Source organism: Neoarius graeffei, chromosome 20 (genome assembly GCF_027579695.1).
Source record: "Neoarius graeffei isolate fNeoGra1 chromosome 20, fNeoGra1.pri, whole genome shotgun sequence".
NCBI classification, from domain to species: Eukaryota; Metazoa; Chordata; class Actinopteri; order Siluriformes; family Ariidae; genus Neoarius; species Neoarius graeffei.
The window spans coordinates 33,473,207-33,495,443 of NC_083588.1; the positions used below are offsets into that span (position 1 = coordinate 33,473,207).

General features: G+C 41.4%; 1 protein-coding gene across 1 annotated transcript in view; it reads right to left on the minus strand.

Annotated features, from left to right (window-relative positions):
• Positions 1-10,621: 10,621 nt before the first annotated feature.
• The window catches only part of tspan34b (tetraspanin 34b), a 42,179-nt gene continuing 30,563 nt past the window's right edge, over positions 10,622-22,237 (minus strand). Inside the window, exons 4-8 of the mRNA XM_060901531.1 lie at positions 13,708-13,782; positions 13,510-13,617; positions 13,125-13,253; positions 12,678-12,770; positions 10,622-12,535 (exon numbers count right to left, since the gene is read on the minus strand). Of these exons, the coding sequence (XP_060757514.1) occupies positions 12,476-12,535; positions 12,678-12,770; positions 13,125-13,253; positions 13,510-13,617; positions 13,708-13,782 (465 nt within the window). The 3' untranslated portion in view covers positions 10,622-12,475. The remainder of the gene's footprint in view (positions 12,536-12,677; positions 12,771-13,124; positions 13,254-13,509; positions 13,618-13,707; positions 13,783-22,237) is intronic.

Consider the following 22,237-nt stretch of genomic DNA (forward strand, 5'->3'; position numbering starts at 1 on the left):
GGATGTTGCGGGGCTGTCTTGGTTGACACGCCTCTGCAACATCGCGTGGCGGTCGGGGACAGTGCCTCTGGAGTGGCAGACTGGGGTGGTGGTCCCTCTTTTTAAGAAAGGGGACCGGAGAGTGTGCTCCAATTATAGGGGAATCACACTTCTCAGCCTCCCAGGGAAGGTTTACTCCAGGGTACTGGAGAGGAGAATTCGACCAATAGTCGAACCTCGGATCCAGGAGGAACAATGCAGTTTTCATCCTGGTCGTGGAACACTGGACCAGCTCTATACCCTTCATAGGGTGCTCGAGGGTTCATGGGAGTTTGCCCAACCAGTCCACATGTGCTTTGTGGATCTGGAGAAGGCATTCGACCGTGTCCCCCATGGTATTCTGTGGGGGGTGCTTCGGGAGTATGGGGTTCGGGGCTCTTTGCTAAGGGCTGTCCGGTCCCTGTACGAACGGAGCAGGAGTCTGGTTCGCATTGCTGGCAGTAAGTCAGACCTGTTCCCAGTGCATGTTGGACTCTGGCAGGGCTGCCCTTTGTCACCGGTTCTGTTCATAATTTTTATGGACAGAATTTCTAGGCGCAGCCAGGGGCCGGAAGGAATCCTGTTTGGGAACCACAGGATTTCATCTCTGCTTTTTGCGGATGATGTTGTCCTGTTGGCTTCTTCAAACCAGGACCTTCAGCATGCACTGGGGCAGTTTGCAGTCGAGTGTGAAGCAGCTGGGATGAGAATCAGCACCTCCAAGTCCAAGGCCATGGTTCTCGACCGGAAAAGGGTGGCTTGCCCTCTCCAGGTTGGTGGAGAAGTCCTGCCTCAAGTGGAGAAGTTTAAGTATCTCGGGATCTTGTTCACGAGTGAGGGAAGGATGGAGCGTGAGATCGACAAGCGGATCGGTGCAGCCTCCGCAGTGATGCGGTCACTTTACCGGTCCGTCGTGGTGAAGAAGGAGCTGAGCCAAAAGGCGAAGCTCTCAATTTACCGGTTGATCTACATTTCGACTCTCACCTATGGTCATGAGCTTTGGGTAATAACCGAAAAAACAAGATCGCGGATACAAGCGGCTGAAATGAGTTTCCTTCGCAGGGTGGCTGGGCGCTCCCTTAGAGATAGGGTGAGAAGCACAGTCACTCGGGAGGAGCTTGGAGTAGAGCCGCTGCTCTTCCACATCGAGAGGAATCAGCTGAGGTGGTTCGGGCATCTTTTTCGGATGCCTCCTGGACGCCTCCCTGGGGAGGTGTTCCAGGCATGTCCCCCCGGGAGGAGGCCCCGGGGAAGACCCAGGACACGCTGGAGGGACTATGTCTCTCGGCTGGCCTGGGAACGCCTCGGTGTTCTTCCCGAGGAGCTGGCCGAGGTGTCTGGGGAAAGGGAAGTTTGGGCTTCCATGCTTAGACTGCTGCCTCCGCGACCTGATCCCGGATAAGCGGAAGAAGACGAGACGAGATGTTCATTTCTAATACTTGGTTGAAAACCCTTTGTTGGCAATGACTGTCTGAAGTATTGAACTCATGGACATCACCAGATGCTGTGTTTCCTCATTTTTAATGCTGTGCCAGGCCTTTACTGCAGCGGTTTTCAATTGCTGTCTGTTTGTGGGCCTTTCTGTCTGAAGTTTAGTCTTTAACAAGTGAAATGCATGCTCAATTGGGTTGAGATCAGGTGACTGACTTGGCCATTCAAGAATATTCCACTTCTTTGCTTTTATAAACTCCTGGGTTGCTTTGGCTTTATGTTTTGGGTCATTGTCCATCTGTATTATGAAACGCCGACCAATCAGTTTGGCTGCATTTGGCTGGATTTGAGCACACAGTATGTCTCTGAATACCTCAGAATTCATCCGGCTGCTTCTGTCCTGTGTCACATCATCAATAAACACTAGTGACCCAGTGCCACTGGCAGCCATGCATGCCCAAGCCATCACACTGCCTCCGCCGTGCTTTACAGATGATGTGGTATGCTTTGGATCATGAGCTGTACCACGCCTTCACCATACTTTTTTCTTTCCATCATTCTGGTAGAGGTTGATCTTGGTTTCATCTGTCCAAAGAATGTTCTTCCAGAACTGTGCTGGCTTTTTTAGATGTTTTTTTAGCAAAGTCCAATCTAGCCTTTTTATTCTTGAGGCTTATGTGTGGCTTGCACCGTGCAGTGAACCCTCTGTATTTACTTTCATACAGTCTTCTCTTTATGGTAGATTTGGATATTGACAGGCCTACCTCCTGGAGAGTATTGTTCACTTGGTTGGCTGTTGTGAAGGGGTTTCTCTTCACCATGGAAATTATTCTGCGATCATCCACCACTGTTGTCTTCTATGGGCGTCCAGGTCTTTTTGCATTGATGAATTCACCAGTGCTTTATTTCTTTCTCAGGATGTACCAAACTGTAGATTTTGCCACTCCTAATATTGTAGCAATTTCTCGGATGTTTTTTTTCCGTTTTCGCAGCTGAAGGATGGCTTGTTTCACCTGCATGGAGAGCTCCTTTGACCGCATGTTTTCTTCACAGCAAAATCTTCCAAATGCAAGCACCACACCTCAAATCAACTCCAGGCCTTTTATCTGCTTAATTGAGAATGACATAACGAAGGAATTGCCCACACCTGCCCATGAAATAGCCTTTGAGTCAATTGTCCAATTACTTTTGGTCCCTTTAAAAACAGGGTGACATGTTAAGGAGCTGAAACTCCTAAACCCTTCATCCAATCTTAATGTGGATACCCTCAAATGAAAGCTGAAAGTCTGGACTTTACGTCCATGTCTGTTGTATAACTATAACCTGAATATGTTTCAGTAAACAGGTAAAAAAACAAAAACAAAATTTGTGTCAGTGTCCAAATATATATGGACCTAACTGTGCGTGTTTATACGTGTGTGTGTGTGTGTGTATATATAATATTTTAGTGGTGCTTGAAAGTTTGTGAACCCTTTAGCATTTTCTATATTTCTGCATAAATATGACCTAAAACATCAGATTTTCACACAAGTCCTAAAAGTAGATAAAGAGAACCCAGTTAAACAAATTAGACTTGGTTATTTATTTATTGAGGAAAATGATCCAATATTACATATCTTTGAGTGGCAAAAGTATGTGAACCTTGTATGTGAAGTATTTGAAGGTGAAATTAGAGTCCGGTGTTTTCAATCAATGGGATGACAATCAGGTGTGAGTGGGCACCCTGTTTTATTTAAAGAACAGGGATCTATCAATGTCTGATCGTCACAACACATGTTTGTGGAAGTGTATCATGGCACGAACAAAGGAGATTTCTGAGGACCTCAGAAAAAGCGTTGTTGATGCTCATCAGGCTGGAAAAGGTTACAAAACCATCTCTAAAGAGTTTGGACTCCACCAATCCACAGACAGATTGTGTACAAATAGAGGAAATTCAAGACCATTGTTACCCTCGCCAGGAGTGGTCGACCAACAAAGATCACTCCAAGAGCAAGGCATGTAATAGTTGGCGAGGTCACAAAGGACCCCTGGGTAACTTCCAAGCAACTGAAGGCCTCTCTCATGTTGGCTAATGTTAATGTTCATGAGTCCACCATCAGGAGAACGCTCAACAGTGGTGTGTATGGCAGGGTTATAAGGAGAAAGCCACTGCTCTCCAAAAAGAACATTGTTATTCATCTGCAGTTTGCTAAAGATCACGTGGACAAGCCAGAAGGCTATTGGAAAAATGTTTTTTGGACAGATGAGACCAAAATAGAACTTTTTGGTTTAAATGAGAAGCATTATGTTTGGAGAAAAGGAAAAACACTGCATTCCAGTATAAGAACCTTATCCCACCTGTGAAACATGGTGGTGGTAGTAGTAGTATCATGGTTTGGACCTGTTTTGCTGCATCTGGGCCAGGACGGCTTGCCATCATTGATGGAACAATGAATTCTGAATTATTCCAGCGAATTCTAAAGGAAAATGTCATGACATCTGTCTGAGAAGGTGGGTCATGCAGCAAGACAACGACCCTAAGCACACAAGTCGTTCTACCAAAGAATGGTTAAAGAAGCGGGCAGGTGTCAAACTTGGAACTTTTATATCACGGTTGGAGTTAATAATAAATATCACTGAATAATGTTCCTTACCTCTAACCAGTGTGTGCGTGTTACGATTTTTAAAATTGTTTTTGATGGTTTCATAATATATTTCGTAACGATACATATTTAGAAAATAAAAATTATATCAACATGCCACCATTGTGGCATGGGAGCCTGTGATTGGTGGACAGCTGATCAAGGGTGTCTCCCATGGGTTGTAGATCGTGACATAAAAATCGTAAACACTTTTGGGGCACGCTGATTGGCTGTTCACATACTGAAGCCAAGCAAAGATGTCCAGCATATGTTGCTGTTGTCCGAAGAAAACTACAGCTAAAAAAGTTCTACAACCCCGATTCCAAAAAAGTTGGGACAAAGCACAAATTGTAAATAAAAACGGAATGCAATGATGTGGAAGCTTCAAAATTCCATATGTTATTCAGAATAGAACATAGATGACATATCAAATGTTTAAACTGAGAAAATGTATCATTTAAAGAGAAAAATTAGGTATTTTTTTAAATTTCATGACAACACCACATCTCAAAGTTGGGACAAGGCCATGTTTACCATTGTGAGACATCCCCTTTTCTCTTTACAACAGCCTGTAAACGTCTGGGGATTGAGGAGACAAGTTGCTCAAGTTTAGGGATAGGAATGTTAACCCATTCTTGTCTAATGTAGGATTCTAGTTGCTCAACTGTCTTAGGTCTTTTTTGTCATATCTTCCATTTTATGATGCACCAAATGTTTTCTATGGGTGAAAGATCTGGACTGCAGGCTGGCCAGTTCAGTACCCAGACCCTTCTTCTACGCAGCCATGATGCTGTAATTGATGCAGTATGTGGTTTGGCATTGTCATGTTGGAAAATGCAAGGTCTTCCCTGAAAGAGACGTTGTCTGGATGGGAGCATATGTTGCTGTAGAACCTGGATATACCTTTCAGCATTGATGGTGTCTTTCCAGATGTGTAAGCTGCCCATGCCACACGCACTAATGCAACCCCATACCATCAGAGATGCAGGCTTCTGAACTGAGCGCTGATAACTTGGGTTGTTCTTCTCCTCTTTAGTCTGAATGACACGGCGCCCCTGATTTCCATAAAGAACTTCAAATTTTGATTCGTCTGACCACAGAACGGTTTTCCACTTTGCCACAGTCCATTTTAAATGAGCCTTGGCCCAGAGAAGACGTCTGCGCTTCTGGATCATGTTTAGATACGGCTTCTTCTTTGAACTATAGAGTTTTAGCTGGCAACGGTGGATGGCACGGTGAATTGTGTTCACAGATAATGTTCTCTGGAAATATTCCTGAGCCCATTTTGTGATTTCCAATACAGAAGCATACCTGTATGTGATGCAGTGCCGTCTAAGGGCCCGAAGATCACAGGCACCCAGTATGGTTTTCCGGCCTTGACCCTTGCGCACAGAGATTCTTCCAGATTCTCTGAATCTTTTGATATTATGCACTGTAGATGACATGTTCAAACTCTTTGCAATTTTACACTGTCGAACTCCTTTCTGATATTGCTCTACTATTTGTCGGGGCAGAATTAGGGGGATTGGTGATCCTCTTCCCATCTTTACTTCTGTGAGTCGCTGCCACGCCAAGATGCTCTTTTGATACCCAATCATGTTAATGACCTATTGCCAATTGACCTAATGAGTTGCAATTTGGTCTTCCAGCTGTTCCTTTTTTGTACCTTTAACTTTTCCAGCCTTTTATTGCCCCGTCCCAACTTTTTTGAGATGTGTTGCTGTCATGAAATTTCAAATAAGCCAGTATTTGGCATGAAATTTCAAAATGTCTCACTTTCGACATTTGATACGTTGTCCATATTCTATTGTGAATACAATATCAGTTTTTGAGATTTGTAAATTATTGCATTCCGTTTTTATTTAAAATTTGTACTTTGTCCCAACTTTTTTGGAATTGGGGTTGTACTACCGGATTACTGCGACAGTCTTGGTCAGAAAGAAGTGAAGGATGGATATACATGGAAATAAGACTTTTATTAGCGGTTCTGATCCGTGCAAAATTCCTCGAAATGACTGGAGTGGCGGTGCAGATTTGTGGACTAGCGTTAGCTACATGTTGGAATATACCTTCTTTTCACCGAAAAGTCCCGACACGGAAGAACAGTTTTAAAAAACTACAGAAGAAGACCTCCTTTGTGTAAAGACTTTTTCCCGACATCAGCTTTTGGAAACAATGTTATGAAAGCCAAAGCATTTACAGGTAGTCGTCGACTTATGACCTATGCAACTTACGACCGATCGACTTTACGACCGTCTGGTTATGACTGGCAAGTGTTTCCTAGCTGAGCGTACGACAGTTTCCACCCCAGCTCCTGGCAGCATCCAGCCTCTCGCCGCGTACAACAGTTTCCGCCCCAGCTCCTGGTTTATGAAACGAGCAAATCCTCCCGCCAGCCCGAGCGCTGCAACAGCTGATGATGACGTAGACGACCCACAGCCAAGCACCAGTGATACCAGCGGTCACTAAGTTTTGTATTTTGCTATGTTTTACATTTGTATTTTGGTATGTTTCAAACTAAAGTGTTTTCTTTCACACCTGTCTTTCATGTTTTTTGTTTTGCACATGTTAAACGAATTGTACTGTAGTATGCAGTGTTTGACTTAAACCAAATAATGAGCCAAGGTAATGAAATAAGAAAATTTTTATAAAATAAGACTTTAAGATGATTACAATATCATTACACATCACGATATACTTGCGTTCATTTAACATAGGACGACTTACGACCAGATCGGTTTACGATCGGTTAGTCATAACCAAACGCAGTCGTAAGTTGACACATACCTGTACTCTCGAAGAGCTTTGACTTGAACTGTGGGCTAGAGCTTATTCACACTCGTCCATGTCTCAGCAACCCCAAGGACATGTAGTTACTCAGCTACAGTTGGGTCCATATATATTTGGACACTGACACAAATTTTGTTTTTTTACCTGTTTACTGAAACATATTCAAGTTATAGTTATATAATGGACATAAAGTCCAGACTTTCAGCTTTCATTTGAGGGTATCCACATTAAAATTGGATGAAGGGTTTAGGAGTTTCAGCTCCTTAACATGTCACCCTGTTTTTAAAGGGACCAAAAGTAATTGGACATTTGACTCAAAGGCTATTTCATGGGCAGGTGTGAGCAATTCCTTTGTTATGTCATTCTCAATTAAGCAGATAAAAGGCCTGGAGTTGATTTGAGGTGTGGTGCTTGCATTTGGAAGATTTTGCTGTGAAGAAAACATGCAGTCAAAGGAGCTCTCCATGCAGGTGAAACAAGCCATCCTTAAGCTGCGAAAACAGAAAAAAACCCATCCGAGAAATTGCTACAATATTAGGAGTGGCAAAATCTACAGTTTGGTACATCCTGAGAAAGAAAGAAAGCACTGGTGAACATATCAATACAAAAAGACCTGGATGCCCACAGAAGACAAAAAAGTGGTGGATGATGGCAGAATAATTTCCATGGTGAAGAGAAACCACTTCACAACAGCCAACCAAGTGAACAACACTCTCCAGGAGGTAGGCCTATCAATATCCAAATCTACCATAAAGAGAAGACTGTATGAAAGTAAATACAGAGGGTTCACTGCACGGTGCAAGCCACACATAAGCCTCAAGAATAAAAAGGCTAGATTGGACTTTGCTAAAAAAACATCTAAAAAAGCCAGCACAGTTCTGGAAGAACATTCTTTGGACAGATGAAACCAAGATCAACCTCTACCAGAATGATGGAAAGAAAAAAGTATGGCAAAGGCGTGGTACAGCTCATGATCCAAAGCATACCACATCTGTAAAACACGGTGGAAGCAGTGTGATGGCTTGGGCATGCATGGCTGCCAGTGGCACTGGGTCACTAGTGTTTATTGATGATGTGACACAGGACAGAAGCAGCCGGATGAATTCTGAGGTATTCAGAGACATACTGTGTGCTCAAATCCAGCCAAATGCACCCAAACTGATTGGTCGGTGTTTCATAATACAGATGGACAATGACCCAAAACATAAAGCCAAAGGAACCCAGGAGTTTATAAAAGCAAAGAAGTGGAATATTCTTGAATGGCCAAGTCAGTCACCTGATCTCAACCCAACTGAGCATGCATTTCACTTGTTAAAGACTAAACTTCAGACAGAAAGGCCCACAAACAGACAGCAACTGAAAACCGCTGCAGTAAAGGCCTGGCACAGCATTAAAAATGAGGAAACACAGCATCTGGTGATGTCCATGAGTTCAAGACTTCAGGCAGTCATTGCCAACAAAGGGTTTTCAACCAAGTATTAGAAATGAGCATTTTATTTACAATTATTTAATTTGTCCAATTACTTTTGAGCCCCTGAAATGAAGGGCTTGTGTTTAAAAAATGCTTTAGTTCCTCACATTTTTATGCAATCATTTTGTTCAACCCACTGAATTAAAGCTGAAAGTCTGAACTTCAACTGCATCTGAATTGTTTTGTTCAAAATTCATTGTGGTAATGTACAGAACCAAAATTAGAAAAATGTCTCTGTCCAAATATTTATGGACCTAACTGTATCTGCACTCTATCATTTATACAGTGATGCTTATTATTGTTAAGACAATATCTGAAGTTTTATTTGTAAAATAAAATGTATTGCTCGAGACTTTCAACAATATGGTACAATAATTACAAACAGTAACAGAATCGGCACATTCCTGTTGTAGCTGTAGTTAGATAGTAACTATAATCACTTTCCTAAGAATAATTTAAATAAAACGGTTCATGTTCAATTCCCTTTTCATTTATTCTCGATTCAAAAAGGCACAATTGAGTCACACAGGTTGGTCAGTGTGTAACGGACAATAACCATTTTACCCAAAATAGCTTTTTCTTGCCTTAGTCGATTTATTTCCATTTCACATATGTGCAGCTGTTGTAAAGTTCAGTGTGTTTGTGTAGAACTCTCTTGAACTGTATGTTCATTTCTACATTCTGGTTCCACGGTAACATTTTGCACAGGACTGTGTTTCTTTGATAACAGAAACAAAGCTCCAGCATTATTATTATTATTATTATAATAATACTCCTTTCAAAACTGTATAGCTTAATATACCCTAAATTATTAATTCCTCTGCCACTAGAACTTTTCTTTCTGAATGCGTCTGCATATATTGGTGTTATGGGTTTGTGGATTTATGATAATTATGCTGATTCACCTATATAAAAAAAAAAAATCAACTGTATTCTGTCCTCTCCAAAATAAAAGAAAGCTCTGGGCAAGTGGAATTGTTTTTTTGGGCAAGTATGCTTTGGGTGCTGTTTGCACATTGGGCAAGTAAGGCTGGGAGATTTTTTTTTTAGGACTGATACACTTAATGTTTACACACACAGACAGACGACAGCAGATTTCGGATTGCACATACCTGTTCACAATTTCATCTCACGCTATAAATAAGGACTCTGAACAGCGCCTCACTGCAAAGTAACGCTCAGTTATTTATGTACTTGAACTTACCAACTTGGTAATACCAAGCCTCAATTTCTCATTGTTATTCTGGTTTTTGGCTTTGCCTTGCTCTCTGGTTTTTATCCCCCACCCAAACGAAGTTTGGTGGGGGATATAGAAAGGGTTTCCGTCCAGCTGTCTTCTGGTCACGTTTTCGCTTTTGGACCATATCTTTAAAACTACTGAAGATATCTTCATGAAACTTTGTATACATATCAGGCAACATGTGAACTGGTGCCTTTTGCTATTTTGGATTTTTGAAAAGAAGTATTTTTCAAATTTTTACATAGTTTTTAAGAGTGATGTTCATTTCTGGAGCATATATCCAAAACTATTCATAATATGGATTTGAAACTTGGTATACATGTTAACAAGGTGATGTAGATGTGCCTTTTCATACTAAGAAATTTTAATTTTTCATGTTTCCATGGAAACATTTTCAGACTTAGTCTCTCAAGTTAGTCTTCAGGGTAGGTTTTGTTTCTGGAGCAGAACTTGAAAACTATGAGTGGTATGGTCTTGAAAGTTGGTATGTGTATTGATTTAAGTAATGCATATGTGCCTTTTGATACTAAGAAATGTGAGAAATTTTAATTTTTAGCTCCCCTGGACCAAAGGTCCGGCGGGCTCATGCCATGGGCTGCTGAGGTCAGTGTAAAGAGGTAGGGTTGGTTTCTTGCAGCAGAAATTGAAAAATGTGACAAATAATATCTTGAAACTTGGAATATAGGGCGGGGGATATAGAGGACTCTGTCGTCTTGTTGTATTTTGGGTTTTGCCCTTGCATTGATATTTGCTCATCGCCTGACTATTTTGCCTGGTTTTGACTTCAAGATTAGATTCACACTTTGGATTTCTCTGCTCAGGTTTGTTAATAAAAACAGCTAACATGCACTTCCATCCACTTCAGAACTATTTCCTGACACTGGGACTTCAAGAGTTTTGAATTTTTTTTTTTAACCCAGAAATTATTGAATAATTTTTATAACAGATGTATTTCTGTGTTTATTGACTTTTTTTTTTATCTTAAAGAGAATTCAAACATAAGGTGCATATGTACACACATTTATATTTATTTATTTTTACACTGACAGTCAATTTCATATTGACACATAAAATGTTCTGTACATTCTATATTAGCATACCCCAAATTCACTTTATTTGAAAGATTGATAGATTAGTTCTTTTATTTGCTATTTATTTACACGGAACAGTTTAAGGTGCAAAATATCATTCATATAATATTCATTACAGATACCTTAACTGCAAAATTGGCTCAAAAGGCATTTAAAAATTTAATGTCATCTATAACATAATGCTGGTAGACACTGAATTATTTGAAAATCACATTTCTGAAATCAACAAGAAAATTAAGTGTTAATCATGAGGCCAAAAAAAAAAAAAGTGTGTTTCCAGTTACGTAGATTTCAAAACTAGGGTCGGTAGGCAGGCTTTTTTTTTTTGAATTTTTTTTTCAAGATGGCTGCCATAACCTATATTTAGACAGGAATAATTTCACAAAATATAATGAATTTCTTTGCAGGTCACCTGAGTTACCACCTTTTGATGAATCTGATGCAGCATGAGACACCTTTTAACATGAATTTTTCTGTAAATATAACAGCTCAATACACCATGAGAGAGAGAGAGAGAGAGAGAGCAGCCCCGCCCCTCTCTGCTCCCTGAGTGCAGCTCGTCGCCTTGGTAACGGTGCAGGGAAAAGACACAATATAACAAGCAAAGAGCGCTTTTTCTCATAGTTCCCTCTCCTCGAACAACGCTGATTTACACGGAAACGAAAGGAGCTATTCACAAAATTCTTTCACATTGAGCGCTACAAGGCTCCCATGAACACACAAATGTAATTTTTTTGTCCCTAGTGTAAAAAATGTGGATACTAGAGCGAGTTAAAAACAAGTGACTTTTCTGATTTTGCAGTAAAAGCGCTGCCACGTTTATAATGCGAGTCTATGGGAGAGTGCGGCTGTCCTCTCCTTACTTTCAGGCTTCTCATTCAAAAACTGTAAATCCTATCGCTCAGGGAGACACTTGTCTTGATTCACACAATGTGTGACTACAACTTTTGAGAAAGTTGTGTGTGTAGAGTGAAAATTGTGGCTGAGAAAACAGTTTAAATGAGAAAGTTAGAGCTTTTTTTTTCCCAAGCTGCCTACACTCTAAACTCCACTGGTGTGTAACGCAATAGACACCCATTATAAAGTCTGAATTTCTCCAGATTTGCTCATGGTGTTTGATCTGTGACTGATCAAAAAGTATAGAACCTAGCAAAAAAGTTGAATGCCAGATCCACACAGGAGAATTTTGTCTCGGTTTTAAAGTTTGAATCATGTCTCTAGGTGAAAGACAAAATAAGCGTTATCTCTGCTTCTGTTCCCTCCGACGGCCCCGACACACTACTGCCTCCGCCGAGTGCGCGCGCACACACCGCATGTGCGGTTCAGTTTGACATTATTGTCAGTCCGTTAGATAAACATTTAATTTTATTAAAATCGAAAATTAATATTTAGAGCCTGTGGGCTACAAAAATAAGTCATTAAAGTAGCCGGCTGGACTTAATTGTGTAGTCGGCTGTATGGCCGGCAGCCGGCGCTTGTGGAAAGCCCTGATTTTCCCAGTGAGTGACAAAAACTTCCGGTTCACGCGGTTGGGTTATATGTAAAAGTCGCGACTGGGAAAAAAACGAGAAAAAAAAAAAGTTTAGGGTTGGGCGGTACGGATTAGGGTCGGTCGGGTATACCGGAAACACATTTTTTTTTTTTGGCCTGATCATTTAAAGAATATAAACATGCTATTGTGCATATATTAAGTATTCATATATTAAAAACATTTAATAAAAAAATCTGGAAATCTATTCATTTATTTTAAAATTGCTTTCAGTAAATATGCATTTGTAAATTTGAGATGTTGGGATGTTCTTTTGGTCAGGTTTCAGGCTTGTGTAGATTTTATTTGGCAATACAAGGTCATGGAGACAGCCATAGCGCAGAGCTAATAGTTAAAAAACAAAGGAAAAATATCAGCTTTGAGAAAATGACAAAATGAAAGAGCAACATGCTATAACCAATAACCTTTTACTTTCACTCTAAACTTTTGATATAAGACGTTAAATATGGGGGTGTGGCTACATTACCTCAAGTGCTGCGATGCCCAAGGCCACAGCTATGATGACAACTACATTTGAGTCAAAAAGTTTTATCACTGCAGGGTAACATCCTTTAACATTCTGAGGAAGAAAAAGATAAAATCATATCAGATTGCAGACAAAAATGCTGGGATGTTAGTTATTTTCCCATTCTAGCAAAAGGATTTGTAACAGTTTTGTGAAATTCTTTGCTTTTAATTTAAAGGAATGAAGAAGAGTTTATATGCAGATATAAAATATGAAAATACCAAAAACAAATGACAACCCATGTTCTTTCTCTAGCTAACTAGTCCTGTGTTTCCATTTCTTTTTAAATCAATTTGTGAAAATTGAGTCTTGCAGTACTCGCATCACTGTTGGCTCTTTTAGCAGCTAGATGAGCAGATTGTCTCTGCTAACTAAACTAAATTAAAAAAAAAAATCAGTAGGCTTTACCGCAGCTGTAGCCATGCTGGAGTTACAGTGTTGAGACGGATGACAGCACTGGTTTGGATACAGAGCGTTGTTTTTGACGAAAGGGGAGTCTGTGAAATCTGAATAGTTGTTGAATCCACAGCACTTCAGCTACAAGAGGACACAGATACAAGGGGGTGTTCAACCAACACAAGACTTACATATTAGCATTTAAATCGTTTATTTTAAGCAGAACTTTGTCATAGAAAGCATATCTTTAATCACAGAGATTACTGACCAAATAAGACATAACTATTCCTAGAATATAAATATATGAAAATGTGTCTTTTAATGCTTATCAACACATGAAATGCAATTACAAAATAGTATCAAGATTGTCTGTAATTAATGACAAAAGTTTACCAACCAAGCCCATAGTGGTGTTCCACGCCTGCGTGACCTCTTTATTAGTGCCGTAACCTTTCTGAATGCCATCCACTATAGTGACTCCCACTTGACTTATCAGAGTGTGTAGCTGAGAGAGCCAGAATGTGCAAATACACATCATTAAGCAACAGGTGCGCTAAAGCAGTTTCTGCATCTATAAATACTCTTTGTTACTTACCAGTCCCTTAAAGGCCGCAATCACAATTGCTCCAACGACCTCAGCAATGAAGACTATCAGGATAATGACAAAGAACTGGGAAGAGAAAGAGCAGGCAGCCAGAAATGGTTAGAATACAAAGCAAAGTGAGGGCGCTATACCTCAGCCCAATTCTACAGTTGTGTGACACACGTGCACACACCCCACCCTACAATACACAGCTGACTGATGGATATAATTAGATTTTATGTGGCCTCTGTGTGGCTCATGGGGCCAAAGATGTGCCTTGAATCTGATTTGGACCTCTGTGAGCGCAGTTGAGAAAATCACCCCGCCCCAGGAACATATATCCAGTGGGTTAGCTCAGCTTGAGCTTCATTGTCCTTGGGCAACCCTTTGGTGCAGTCCCAATACAATTATATTACAATTATTCAGTTTTGAGACCCAATCAAAGTAAAGGTGTTTCCTGCAGAAAGTCTATACTTCAGGTGCCAAAAGCTTATTCAGCAGCAGCAATGTTTGAGATAGTGAAAACACATGAGCCTTGCTGGTCCAATTTATCAAGTATTTTCTGTTTTTAAATGAAAGGAAACAGGATAATGATAATGATCTGCAAATTATGTGAGCCAAATCCCTTGGAACTATTGACAGCATCCAACTGGAAAAATGTGAACGTGAGCGTGGCTCACTAGAAGGACCTTTGGAGGCTTTACTGCAATAAAGCTCTGTATTAAACTTAAGGTGTCACTTTTGACGCTCTGTAATTATTGATTTCCATGTTAATTAAATTAGATGCTGCTACAGCCTATTGATCCTTCCCACTCATGTGACCTTCGTAAACACGACCACCATTTTGGACATGAAGAAATAACGGTTTATGGCACAGACCCTTTCGGTTCTCGCTCATCTATCTGCTACAATGACTGCTTAGACTGCAACAATAATACCTAACACACATTTAAGTATCCGTCGTAAAGACGTGAAACTCGTCGAGTGACAAGTGTGTTCATTGATAAGCTAACACAATCTAAAAGTAGACATACCATTACACTGCCCTGGCGCTGTGTACAGTTTACCTTCTATGGTTTGTGCACTCACTATTTGCCATTACTTTCTCCAACCCAGTGTTCAAACTATGCTGATATTTTCGGGGGGGTCCCTTTTTTTCCCTTGGGGGTGTGTGTGTGCTTGCGCTTGTCTCAGAGCGCGGATCTCCAAACACATGAGAAGCCTATCTTACGCACATATCACGCGGACTCCACACACGCATCGCGTCTGAAGTCATAACTCATCAGGGGAAATCGTGTCCGCATTGGCATGTTCAAAAAACAACCTCGCGTCAACAATGATACCACACGCAAGAAAAAAAAAAAAAAAACAGTCAGGCTACTCAACACATCTGATCCACAGCAGCACCAAAGCATTACTGGAAATCATGTCAACAACCAATCTTCCATTTCAACACGCGTCAACAAACAAATGGCACCACAAACATGAACGAATCGGTCAGGCTACCGATTCCAAACCCACAGCAGACGAATAATTAAATGCATCTTACCTTAAAGCAGAATCGACCACAAAGGAAGTGTGTTGGCACTGTTGGCACACTTCCTTTCTACTAGTTTGTGTCCCCAACCTGGCAGCAGCAGTCGTTGTCATATCGGTTTATTTTATCTTTGATGTAAACACAACACTTCGGATATGCAAATGCTTCCCATTACACACGATTGCTATGTCAATAAACATCATTTTGCCAATATTTTAGAGACCATCCATCTTCTCTGTCGGTCAGCATCTGTCGGGATCCGATAACATGATAAATCTTGCCTTGTGTGTTGATGGTTACTACATCCAGGTGCACAACAATATAATGGCATGATGGAAGTCTTGCTGAAAGTAAAAACTTTCTTTGATGGCTATATTCCTTTCGATGCTTCACCGTCGTTCCTTGTTGTTGGCTGTGGTAGACTACTGGTAGTTCATGTCCAAAATGGCAGCCGCATTTGTTGTGACGTCACGTGGGATGGGTCAATAGGTACCATGAGATGGCCTAGTGGTTTGTGTGCCTGCTTCCTGACTGGGAGATCGCAAGTTCTACTTGTGGTTGGGCCATACCAAAGGCCATCATAAAAATGGTACCTACTGCCATCTGGCAAGGCACACTGCAATGTAGATGCAAGTAGGGAGTCAAATTCTCGCAGTTACCAGAGGATTAGCCCTCCATTGTAACCCTAGCTGTATATCGGTTGTTTTCACTTCAGCGTAGCTCATATGGTTAAGTAACAAAAGAACAGAGTAGAAAATTGAATTTGATTAGCTGTGTCAACTGTAGACATGAACAAGTCATTTTTTGTTAATTTACTCAAATTTTCACCAGATTAATTTACTTTTACTTACTATGAGTAATTTTCTTTGACTACTTTTACTTTTTTATTCAAGTGAATTATTACTACTACAGAAGCAATACTTTTACTCAGTTAAGTGTGTTGTATTATGAATAGCATGGCTTGAAGAGAGTGTCCTACTAAAATCTAAAATTGTATTTATAATATTAATTCACAATTATTATTATTATTATTATTATTATTAGTAGTAGTAGTAGTAGTAGTAGTAGTAGTAGTAGTAGTAGCAGTGGTAGTAGTAGTATACTTTTAGTACTTTTCATCCTCACTGTTGAATCGTCTTCCAGGAACAAAGATAAGCACTGGTCAGGATTAAAGTCTGTGTGAACAGAATGTATTTGCGGTGGTGTAGGTTTTATCGTCTGTAGAGAATTAACAGATCCTTATGTCACACTGTCAGTGTGCTCAGCTGAAAGGTGTAGGATCTCTGAATGCCATTACATGTTAAGAATACTTTCTTTAATGAATAATGAAGTCTAGACATGTGAATGGAGTGTATCCTGTAGTTTCGGGCTCAAAGATAAGTAAACGCAGAATAAAACCTGACCCCAATCATTAAGGGCACTATTAGTAGTGCTGTATTAGTGCACACACCTAGTAATAATATAACTACCCGACTAGAAAAAGTGGTCCTCAGAGGATTTTGGAGAGTTAAAGTTTCTCAGCTTCCTAATTCCTCTATGATGCGGAAATACTATGTGGTAGGTACTACACAGTTTAAGGGTTCCCCAACAAGATGGACAAACACAAGAGCCGTTAATAGTGCTAAAGGTAACATTTGTTGATTGAAACTTCAGTCCTATTAAGAAGCAGCCATAATGAGGGGGCGCAAGATGGCAGCGTAGAGTGAGCATCAGTATAGGACAGCTCCGGTGGCATTTATTAGGTTGTGTGTGAATTATTCATGTCTGTGCGATAAAAATACAAAATTTTGAACAGGAGGTATCATATCATGAGCCTGGACAGTTATTTTCTGCAAATCTCAGACAGTATGAAGAAAGTAACGAAAAAAACGGCAAAGACCAGCTCTACCTCGAGCCCTGATGGCGGAGGTGAGCTAACCGATGCGAGCTCAAGAGCTATGGAGCCATGTCTTATTCAAGCTTTGGATAAGATAACTGACAACCTCACTAAAGTCATAGACACCGAAGTTACCACAGTCTTAGAGGCCATTAAAGACCAGACCTTGCAGTTGCAAACAATTGCTATGCGTGTTGCTGAAGCTGAAGAGCGAATTGCTGATGTTGAAACTATAGCTACATCCTCAAACGCTAGGATAATGGCTCTTGAAAAACAAGCGCGACATGCTGGAGCATATCGATGACCCTGACAACCGAGGCCGCAGATGCAATGTGAATATGGTTGGATTACCTGAGGACACCGAGGGGTCAGATCCAGTAAAATTCTTAGAGAAATGGGTCCCTGAATACCTCCAGATGACAACAAAAGATAGCCGACTGAAGCTTGACTGGGCTCACAGATCCTTAGCATCGAAACCCAGCCCAAATCAACATCCAAGGCCACTGATACTGAAATTCCACAACTTTCGAGACAAACAGCGGGTGATTGATGCCGCACGTCGACACGAGTCTTGCGGACGTGACCAGGACGACTCCGCACGCAGAGAGCCCAAAGTCTCATTCTTCAATGACTACTCAGCTGAAGTGGTTCGGAGACGTAAAGCATTTGACGACGTAAAATCCCGATTGAAAAAAATGAACATGGACTATGCTTTGCTCTATCCGGCTATCTTAAGGGCGACAGTGGATGGAAAGCAGAGATGTTTTGACTCTCTGAAGGACGCCATACTTCTGGCTCAGTCATTAGAGGACGCTAAGGCATGTCAGATTGACAATCTACAAAGCGGACTCAGTCATTGATCAGATTGATGCGCGTTACGGTAACAACACGGTATATAGATACCCCCTGCTCGACTTATGTATGCGCTGTATATTTTATTGTGCAGCAAATTATAGCCACTGCGAGTGTGCTTGGATGGTTTCTTTTTTTTTGTGAATTAAGATTATTGTAGGGCGGCACGGTGGTGTAGTGGTTAGCGCTGTCGCCTCACAGCAAGAAGGTCCGGGTTCGAGCCCCGTGGCTGGCGAGGGCCTTTCTGTGCGGAGTTTGCATGTTCTCCCCGTGTCCGCGTGGGTTTCCTCCGGGTGCTCCATTTTCCCCCACAGTCCAAAGACATGCAGGTTAGGTTAACTGGTGGCTCTAAATTGACCGTAGGTGTGAATGTGAGTGTGAATGGTTGTCTGTGTCTATGTGTCAGCCCTGTGATTACCTGGCGACTTGTCCAGGGTGTACCCCGCCTTTCGCCCGTAGTCAGCTGGGATAGGCTCCAGCTTGCCTGCGACCCTGTAGAACAGGATAAAGCGGCTAGAGATAATGAGATGAGATTATTGTAGTGGTTAGCGCTTTCGCCTCACAGCAAGAAGGTCCGGGTTCGAGCCCCGTGGCCAGTGAGGGCCTTTCTGTGCGGAGTTTGCATGTTCTCCCTGTGTCCGCGTGGGTTTCCTCCGGGTGCTCTGGTTTCCCCCACAGTCCAAAGACATGCAGGTTAGGTTAACTGGTGGCTCTAATGACCGTAGGTGTGAATGAGAGTGTGAATGGTTGTCTGCGTCTATATGTCAGCCCTGTGATGACCTGGCGACTTGTCCAGGGTGTACCCCGCCTTTCGCCCGTAGTCAGCTGGGATAGGCTCCAGCTTGCCTGCGACCCTGTAGAACAGGATAAAGCGGCTAGGGATAATGAGATGATCGCCACAGAGTAAGGTGTAGTTTAATACTGACATTGTTTTGGAACGAGGATTGGACGGCAAGTTTTTTAGTCTTGCCGTGGAGGAAGGTTTGTAATCCCTGCAGGTTAGATGGCAGGGACAAACCCCCTTGAACATTTTGCATTTTTGTTGTGTTTTTCTGTATAGTAGTTCCTGTTCACTTTTTTATTTAATATTTGTTGTTTTTCTTGGCTCAGTGAACGCACATATGATCTCATATGCTTTTAGTTTCATGTTTCCAGTATACTTTTTCTGTATAAAGGGTCGAATTAGGTAACATGGTAAGTGCTACGTCTGTGTACATGGAATGTTAAAGGGGTTCATAATCCTGTTAAGAGAAGAAAAGTACCAACTTTTTTGAAAAAAGGACAAATTGACATTGCCCTCTTACAAGAAACACATCTGAATGACGAACATCATCTTAAATTGCAGCGGGAAGGTTGTAATCAAGTGTTTTCTGCCTCATTCACCTCAAGAAGTAGAGGAGTAGCAATTTTAATGAGAAGACATTTGCAGTTTTCAACATTGGACTGTATCAAAGATAAAAATGGTCGATACGTTATTGTCAAGGGTGTCTTACAAGGTACAATTATTTCTATATTGAATGTGTACTACCCTCCTGCACACCCCTCTGACTTTATAACTAAGGCAGGGCTTTCCACAAGCGCCGGCTGCCGGCCATACAGCCGACTACACAATTAAGTCCAGCTGGCTACTTTAATGACTATTATTTTTGTAGCCCACAGGCTCGAAATGGGGCTGTGCGATATATCGAATATACTCGATATATCTCTGAAAATTCTGTGTGAGATACATAAAATTATTATATCGTAACTATCGAGTATTTTATGGTCATCTGCCGACTTGCATTTGTTTAAAACCTTTTCCGGTGGTTTTCTCCCTGTCCCTCAGGCAGTAACGTGAGAGGCTGCCTAAGGGTAAAACAAACAATAACGTCACGCACTCGCCAACCAATCCCGGGCGACATCTCGGTGCTGAAAGGAACTTCCGGGAAGATTTTCTAGTTCCGGTTGTGTTACCAGATTGGGCGGTTTTAAGTGCGTTTTGGTGGGTTTTGAACATATTTTGGGCTGGAAAACGTCAGCAGTATCTGGCAACACTGCCGGCGGGAAGATTTCCTAGTTCCGGTTTACAGCGCTGACTCAATTCGTGCAATCGCTGGTGTTGCATAGACTACTGTGTAAGCTCTGTCAATTTCAGCGACAAATTAAAAATGGAAGCGGACGAATTGGTTCCTAAAAGAACTAGTAAGGGGTCAGTCATCTGGCATTTTTTTTGGATATTGCGAGGAGGACATGGAACAGCAAATGCCAATTTGTAAAGTGTGCAAAAAAAACCCTGTCATCACGAAAGGCAGCAGCACAACAAATATATGTTCCATCACCTGAAAACTCACCTGGTACAGTATGAAGAGTCTCAAACTCCGAACTACTTGCCCACAAGCTAACCCCCCCACAAGCTAAACAAATGACCATAGCGGCCTCGTTCTCCAAAGCCACCTGTGAAAGGGTACCGTTGCTGTCCCACTTCCACTAAGCGTCACCACCAAATGAGTACAACGAGAACGAAGATTTTAAAAGTAAATGAGTGTGATTTATTTTACAATGCGGAGAAGTACTCAAAATACAAACAAAAGACTTTCAAAAAGAAACCAAACGGGCCATCATAGGCATAACTAGATAAACACACATAGAACTGGAAGGCAACCTCACGACAAGTTGCAACAACAGTACTTACAGTTCACAGTTCTCAATTCTGATTTACAAGGGTCTCACCTCCACCAGAGCCTGTCAAAACACTCACAACAAAAAAAATACAGCCCTTTAAATATCCCACCAATTACCCTCTGATTGGCTGAGCCCACAATATACGGAATGCTATGATTGGCTGAAATACAATGCACAGTAATACGATAATTGACAGAGATAGGAAAAGTAATAATCCTATAATTGGCCAACTTACCTCCTAAACACAGCCACCAATGAGAAACAGTGTAAATGATTGAATAAATCCATTCACCACAGAGGTACAAACCAAAACAAATCAAAATTCACAGTGAAGATTAAAAATGTCAACATTCCATTCACCATTAAAATACATAACAAACATCTACCACTATACCTACATACATCTCCCATCCCCACAGTTAACATAAATGACACAAACATCACAGAAAACACAACACTCACCCCTACAACCAGTAAACTTTCCCTAGCCCCAAGGTGGAACTTAAAACATTGCTCACCCGAGGCGCGCGCTTCCTACGGGGAATCCATGTCAGACGGACCAGGGAGACATCAGTGCTAATGGATGCAAGTGTGTGAGTTGTGGAGAAACCAATATCAACAACGGAATGGAAAATGGAGCAGAATCAGAAGTTATCTTACTGTTCGCTAGGATGTTTGGATTAAACTGCATTTAAACGGTAAGGTAACTGTGTTTATGATTTGTAATGTGTGCCGCTAATGATCAAAACTCACCGGGTAGATGGCACTACCGGTTCAATGGAGATACATGCAATTAGCGTGCCGGTATGACTAACAGGGTGGTGCATTTTGGGTAATGTAGTGTGAGTGAACAGGGACGATACGCAAACAAAACAAAAGACACAGACAAGCCATGGCAAATACATTGACGCATATAAAAGTCCACATGTTGTGCACAGGTTTAAAAAGTGTTCATACTTTTTACACCACCCCATATGAGAAAACGAGTCGGAGATGGAGAGCTATAACGGATGCAATCACTAACTTCATTGCCGAAGACATGATCCCAATTAGTATAGTGGAAAAACCAGGCTTCCAAAAATTACCAAACACACTCTATCCCAAATATGAGTTGCCTGGTCGCAGACATTTTACAGAGAAATACCGGAATTATACACATCTGAGAGGCAGAGCCAGAAAACATTCAGTTCAGAAGTGTGCAAAGAGAAAAATTAATGTTTTGCAGATCTCTCTCTCTTCTCTCCCTCAATCTGTCTCTCTATTGTGAATGTTCCAGTGGTTCTCAGTAGTCAGGTTAATAGCTTGGAGATCTTTTTTTTAAATAATTTAATGAATGAGCACTTTTCTTATTTAGGCTAAATGTCTCTCTCATTGTTGAGCTTGCACTTTATTGATTTGAGCTCTGAGCAGCTCTGTATTGTATTGCCCCTTTGTTGCAATTTTCAAGATTGTTTTTGCAGTTTGTGCCACATCTTTGTTTAATAAAAATAGTCTTATTTCAATTCAGTTGTGGGCGGCACGGTGGTGTAGTGGTTAACGCTGTCGCCTCACAGCAAGAAGGTCCGGGTTTGAGCCCCGTGGCCGGCGAGGGCCTTTCTGTGTGGAGTTTGCATGTT